Source organism: Bidens hawaiensis, unplaced genomic scaffold, assembly GCF_021521415.1.
Source record: "Bidens hawaiensis isolate Kalapana, Puna unplaced genomic scaffold, B.hawaiensis_p1.1 tig00074943_1, whole genome shotgun sequence".
Lineage (NCBI taxonomy): Eukaryota > Viridiplantae > Streptophyta > Magnoliopsida > Asterales > Asteraceae > Bidens > Bidens hawaiensis.
The window spans coordinates 37,563-44,387 of NW_027503003.1; the positions used below are offsets into that span (position 1 = coordinate 37,563).

At 33.5% G+C, this 6,825-nt stretch overlaps 1 protein-coding gene across 1 annotated transcript; it reads left to right on the forward strand.

The window, feature by feature from the left end:
• Positions 1 to 3,546: 3,546 nt before the first annotated feature.
• On the forward strand, positions 3,547 to 6,427 carry LOC143606469 (E3 ubiquitin-protein ligase BIG BROTHER-like). The gene is made up of 6 exons (XM_077082233.1): positions 3,547 to 3,663; positions 3,992 to 4,147; positions 4,738 to 5,159; positions 5,942 to 6,063; positions 6,155 to 6,263; positions 6,347 to 6,427. Exons 3-6 carry the CDS (start codon positions 5,031 to 5,033, stop codon positions 6,377 to 6,379), a joined length of 393 nt encoding a protein of 130 aa, XP_076938348.1. The 5' UTR covers positions 3,547 to 3,663; positions 3,992 to 4,147; positions 4,738 to 5,030; the 3' UTR covers positions 6,380 to 6,427.
• Positions 6,428 to 6,825: the final 398 nt, after the last annotated feature.

Here is a 6,825-nt window from a genome sequence, read left to right on the forward strand (position 1 = left end):
ATAATCTGCCCGGGGGTCACTTAGTGTTTCTTCAGTATTTTTATACTAAATAAAGGAAAAGATAAACTACTAAACAAATAAGATAAGATAGGAAACTGAAATCCAAATAAATAATAAAAGATACCGTTTTGATCTCGTATCTCTTCTAAAGAAAACACCTATTTTCAACCAACATGAACGGATTACAATTAGGACCGAGTTCTAGTCAGGTTAAAACTTGGTACTCTTGTATCATCATATTGAAATTCTTTAGGTGAAGGTTGCGAATGTTGTTCTTGTGCTAGACAACTTCACATTTTTCTTCTAACATAACATTTTTAGTATAACGTGTGGTGCATGGAAGAACACTAGCATGGTCCAAATATATCAATAACAACAAATCATTTTTTTAAATATTTTTCTTTTGTTTTATAATTACTTATCCTACTATTAAAATAAGAAGATGATCCACCAAGAGATTAATTAGAAAACAAATCGGTAAAATAAAAAAAAATCTGACCATAAGTGATAAGACAAGAGTCAAAAAGTTGTTTAAAATGTAGTTTTCTTATCAGTTGGGCTGGGCTTTATGCATAGGCCTAAATATGATAAGATTACTTAATCATGGAAGCAGGGACGGAACTACACGGGGTTAGGAGGGTCCATTGATCATCCGGCCACCCAAGTATTACTTACACGAGATATCATCCATTTACTAGATCTGTGTATTTTGACCCTTGATGTTGCTAGTTTAGGGTAGTTAAATCGTATAATAGCTATACTAAACAAAGAAAAATGAAAAAAATTTGAGTTCACCTAGAATTTTTGAAGAAGACAAAGTGGAGAGGGGTTATTTAGGGAAGACAAGGGTATTATGGTACTTATCTCTCGGTTAATATAAATTTATTTATTTATTATTTCAATCCAACTAATAAAAGCAATTCTATGACTCTATTCTGTACAACTACTGCATACAAAAGTTTAAAGAACTTTTAGTTCCCATTTAAGCTTATTTTTCTGTTCTTGGATGACTGAAATAATACACAAACATGTTTATGATGACCCTCCCGTAAAAGATTTCTGGTTCCGCCACTGCATGGAAGAATGAAGATTATAATTGATTCTTATTTTTTAAAGTTGTAGGATTTATGTATATTGTTCATACACCGACATTTTAATCAAATCTTACTTTCATCCTCCTCCAAAGTTGTACTTTTCTTTAACCACAATTTATAAATTTAAAACACTGAAATTTATCGTAGAAACTATTTGAGTTCTAGAAACCTTTAGCTGTCTTATGCGAGATAACCCAAGTGGTGAAATTAAAATGAGTACTCGCATGGAGGCTAAAACTATTGATATGTATATACATCTATTAGTACATTTTGTTTTTGAAAGACCAACAAAAATTTTATTCACAAACTAGTAAGGAGCTAGACAACAATACATCCACCAATAAAGATATAAACTGAATGGAATTGTTTTATTTCATACCAATGACCACCCAATTATAATAAAAATAAAATTCACAAAACTATAAAATAAAAAATATTAAATTTCACAAGCAGCTTAGAGAAAAACCTTTTATTGATTGGTCCACTAGAATTCAATATTTTGATTTATGATATGAAAAGGTATTAAAATTTCAAAATTCTATTTAGGGTTTCTTTTGTGTAAATTCTATACGGTCAACTTAACGGGATTAGTGACCATTCCTAACTAGATTAGTGAATTCGGGTTTAGTTGCAAGTGAAACGAAATCATAGGGACTAAAATCACAAATTTGAAACTATTTGACTAAAACTGCATATTTGAACACATAACATGAATGAAAACCGCACTTCACTCAATTATTAATTATTAGTCTTTAACAAAGTATAGTAATAACTAGTAAGTTATTTATGAATTAAAGAATAACATACAGCTTAGATATATAATCCGTACACACAAAAATCTTTAGCTTAAACATGTATCTTTTTTATCGTTATATGATTAGTTGATCTAAAACCACTGGTAATTGTGTGATACACCTTTTTTCTATTAAAAAAGACAGAATTACAAATTTTGTCCTTTAAAAAAAGCCAAATTACGGTTCGTGTCCTTTTCTAAGTTTCCTTGCAGGCGGTGTACTTTAAACTTTTTTTTCCTACAAGTTTTGTCCTTTACGCTAACTGGGTTAGAAAAACTCAGTTAAGTATGACATGTGCCAGACATGTGATGGGCATAATTGTAATTTTAATATATCCCTCCTTTCTCTCTTCTTTCTCTCTAAGCCACCACCATCACCATAAATTCCGGCCACCATAAATTCCGGCCACCTCGTTGCAGATTCCATTCAACCCACCACCACCACCTCCTCTCCATCTCACAAACCGCCACCACACTTTCCGTTCACACTTTCCGGCAGCTTTTCTTTTCAAGATTAATATTAATGATTCTTCAACCGAAATCGGTGGTCAACAAACTGTAAAATGAGAGAGGGCTACCTGGATAACTGTAACCCCCATATTTTCTGTATTGAATTGGGCCTCATGCTTTGCATAAATCATCAAATTGACAATATTAGGTTATAAATAAGATTACAAAATTGAAGCTGCTACCAACCAAATTCATGAACACTATAACCCATTCGAACAATAATGCTAGAAGCGCCCTCAGAAAGTTCCACCACCAAACTACCACCCCGGCAACAATCGACGACGACGGCGAACTTCCCCACACCGGAGCACTGCCATCAGCAGATGGCCGCCGCCTAGGGTTCTTAAATTGAACACACCCTACAACCACCAACTTGATCAATTACATATTCCCCCAAACATAAAATTTAATACATATATCCCAGTTTGATTTAAAATTACCAAGCTGCCCTTTTTATATGAAACCAAGCTTTCCCGAGAACATCTCAGTCGCCACCGCCCGGCCTTCACAGGCTTACAACCACTATCGTCAAGGCTCCAAAACCACCACAAATTATATCTATTCATCATGGGCATAGCACCTGAGTTGCAGATCCGAAGATTAGATTGATCGAAATCAACAGTGTCTTGTAAGTTTTGATTTCAATTGGGATTCGATGGCATCATAGATCCACATTAGAGACTCGTTGGTCGTTTTCATTGTGCGATTAACGCCAACCCGATCGTTCTTTGGGTGTGCCGGTTTCAATCTCTAAATAGATATAGGTTTGAAGGGTTGGTTTTGTTTAATTTAGTTTTAACCAGCTACTCGTATGGTGGCCGGAATTTATGGTGATGGTGGTGGCTTAGAGAGAAAGAAGAGAGAAAGGAGGGATATATTAAAATTACAATTATGCCCATCACATGTCTGGCACATGTCATACTTAACTGAGTTTTTCTAACCCAGTTAGCGTAAAGGACAAAACTTGTAGGAAAAAAAAGTTTAAAGTACACCGCCTGCAAGGAAACTTAGAAAAGGACACGAACCGTAATTTGGCTTTTTTTAAAGGACAAAATTTGTAATTCTGTCATTAAAAAACAAAATAGAAAACCATATAGTTTAAAACATAAAAGTATAGTGGGTCCCAGTATGTTCTCAATAGTCAACAGTGGCTTCTCATGTTAATGTTATGTTAATAATGTCTGCTTCACTCTTTCCTCTTCCCTTCACATAATAATAATAACAATTCATAATTTGTTGCTTCTTCTTCATCTTCACCAATCAAAGGTAAACAAACTAAAAACTAACTCTTTTACTTCATACTTTTATTGTTTTCTTGTTGTTTCATTGTTTTAGTCTACAATAGTTTGTAATCAAACTCATCAAATTAACAAGCCCATAACAGTAAATTTGTGCACTTTGTAAAATATTTGTAAGTTTATTGTTTAGGCCTTAGAGATCATCATCATCATCATCATTATTATTATTATTATTTGATGGTGTGAGACTACTGTGAGAGGACTTGATGTTATTTTTTGTGAATCATTGTATATAATATATATATTTTTTGGTTAAAGCCCTAAATTATGTTCAACATATTATATGATTTTTGTAGTTAAAATTGAGCATAACATCCATGAGTAGAGAGACAGACACTGATGATCATTATCATTTAAACGGCGATTTGCCGGGTGATATACCGGATAATTTGAAAGAGTTTTTGGCTGAAGATGAAGAAGGTCTTACTTATGAAGAAGTTGTCTTGCAGCAGGTTATTCTTAACTAAATTTAAGCAATTTTTTGTTAAAATGAATAAAAAATTAAAATTTAAGAGGCATTAGCACGCCCTGGACATTATCCCAAGAGTCTGAGATTGAGCTTGGCTCGGTTTGAACACTGTTTTTAAAGCTCGAGTTTGGCTCATTAGTATTTTTTCAAGCTTGAGCTCGGCTTGGTTTGAACTCTGTATTCAAAGCTCGAGGTCGGCTCGGTTTGAACTATGTTTTTTAAGCTTGAGTTCGGCCCGTGAGTAACTTTTCAAGTTCGAGATTGGCTTAGTTATTTTTTGTTAATTAATCTATATACGTTTATAATATCTTTTGTATTTTTTAAATTATAAATTTTATGTGACACATAATATATATTATTTTGTTATTTTTGTCATAATTCTACATAAACATATTATTATGTAAATACATATTAAATAAATTGAATAAAAAAGGTATATAAATAATGGCTCGTTTACGCTCATGAGCCAGCTCAAGCCCGAAAAGTGAAACTCAGGACCGGGCTCATTTAGTAAACAAACTTATTTTTAAGCTCGTGTTTGATTCAAGCTTTTAACGAGCTGATCTTGAACAGGCATGCGTGTTTGAATCATACCAAGAAATGGAACTAACCGAGTTGCGAGTGTTGATGATTCTGATGATGATGATCACATTCACATCTGTGACTCAACTTCTTCAGAAGACGAGGGTGAATCGTCATCGTATCAAGAAAACGAAATAAACAGTGTTGTGGTGGTTGTTCATGATCCTGATCCTGATCCTGATCATGATGATGATGTTGATGGTCACATTCACATCCATGACTCAAGTTCTTCAGAAGACGAGGGTGAATCGTCTAGGGACGGAAGTGTAAATTCACAAGAAGCTATGGATGAAGCCTTTGCTAGATCATTGCAGGAGCTGGGAGAAGAGTTTGATGAGTTTTTCATAGCGGAGTTTAATGCTGGTCCGGGTTTGAACCGAGAGGAAGTTGATACTGATAATATGCGTTATGAGGTACTGATGAATCTTATTGTTAGCCGAGTTTATTATCTAGTATAGTTACTATAATTTGACCTATCAGTCATTATTACAGTAGGGCTGTAATCGAGCCGAAAAATCAAGCTCGTGCTCGAATCGACTCAGTGGCGGATCTTGAACACATAATATGGGTGGGCCAGAGAAACTTAAACAATAATTTGGATGGGCCTTACTCAATACATATAATTTTATTTTATTTTTTTTTTTCAAAAAAATTACACTATTGACCGAAAAAGCTAGATGGACCACGGCCCGGCCTAGCCCACACAAAGATCTGCCCATATGACTGGTTTAAAGCTCGAGCCGAGCGCTTTTTTTAAGTATTCTTTATTAATTTACATTAATTTTGTTTACAGATAATGATATATTAAAGAAAAAAATATAATTTTTTCACGTACATTTTATATAGACTTTATAAACTAGAGATTTTATAACATTACATTTTTTATTTTTGTTCATTTTTTATAATGTTTTAAAGATCAAGCGGCACGATATATGTATTAGTTTTATTTTTCATAAAATTTAGGTTCAATCTAAACGAGCCAACGAGCCGCGCTAATAAGCCGAGCCACGAGCCCAGCCGGCCATGGCTCGAGCTCGGCTCGCTTAGAAGCCAAGCCTAGTTTGAATATTATAATAGTTATTGACGTTTTGTTATTATTATATTGTTATTATCATTACCTGGTTGCTTTATTATTTAAGCTATATCCGGTTTTCAGTTATTCAATACGCAAAAAATATTATTTCATCTTGTGTAGGAATCGGTAAACCTAACCGAAGCAGTTGGTGTGGAGGCCGTAGGATTATCAGCGGTGCAAATATCCCAGCTACCGGTCTCCATCTACACATCTCAAAGGTTTTCAAGTAACGATGAAGAAATGTAAGAATTGTTTCCCGACAAAGAAAAGATCTTTAAATATTTTGATCTCATATATTTTTTTTTCACTGATAAATTTGTGGATTAAACTTAGGTGCGCGATATGCCAAGAGAATTTCAAATTTGGGAAACAAATAATCACATTGCCTTGTGTTCATTTGTATCATAAGAAATGCATCATCAAATGGCTAAAGCTTAAAAAGGTAACATGTTTGTATATCTTTAACATTTAACATGTTTTGTTAGTCCATCTTTCATTAATTTAAGGTTATTAATCTTTTTTCAGAACTGTCCTATGTGTCAAAAGGATGTGGTTTAAGATTTCAACCTTGAAGCCAAAACTTATGAAATGGGTTTGACCAAAAACCCCAGTGTGTTAAGGTTGACTAAACACTCTATTTTGATTAAATCTTGTTACATTTTTTCTTTGTTTTTATTGGTTATAAAGATATATATTGTGACGGATATATAAGTTTCTGATAGATTTGCCCGTGTTAGTTACTCGTTATCGCTCTTTATCTATCTTGCGCCAAATAAAGCAAACTTTCTGTTTTGCATGTAAATAAGCATAAACTTTTTGTTAGGCTTGTAAACGAACCGAACATTCACGAACTGTTCGACAGGAAGTTCTTTTATTCAATAAACAAATGAACATATACACACGTTTTGTTCGTTCATTTATGTTCATATATGCTAACTTGTTTAATTACATTCATTTATGTTTGTTCCCGTGTGTAATTGTTTACATTTTAATAAATACATAAA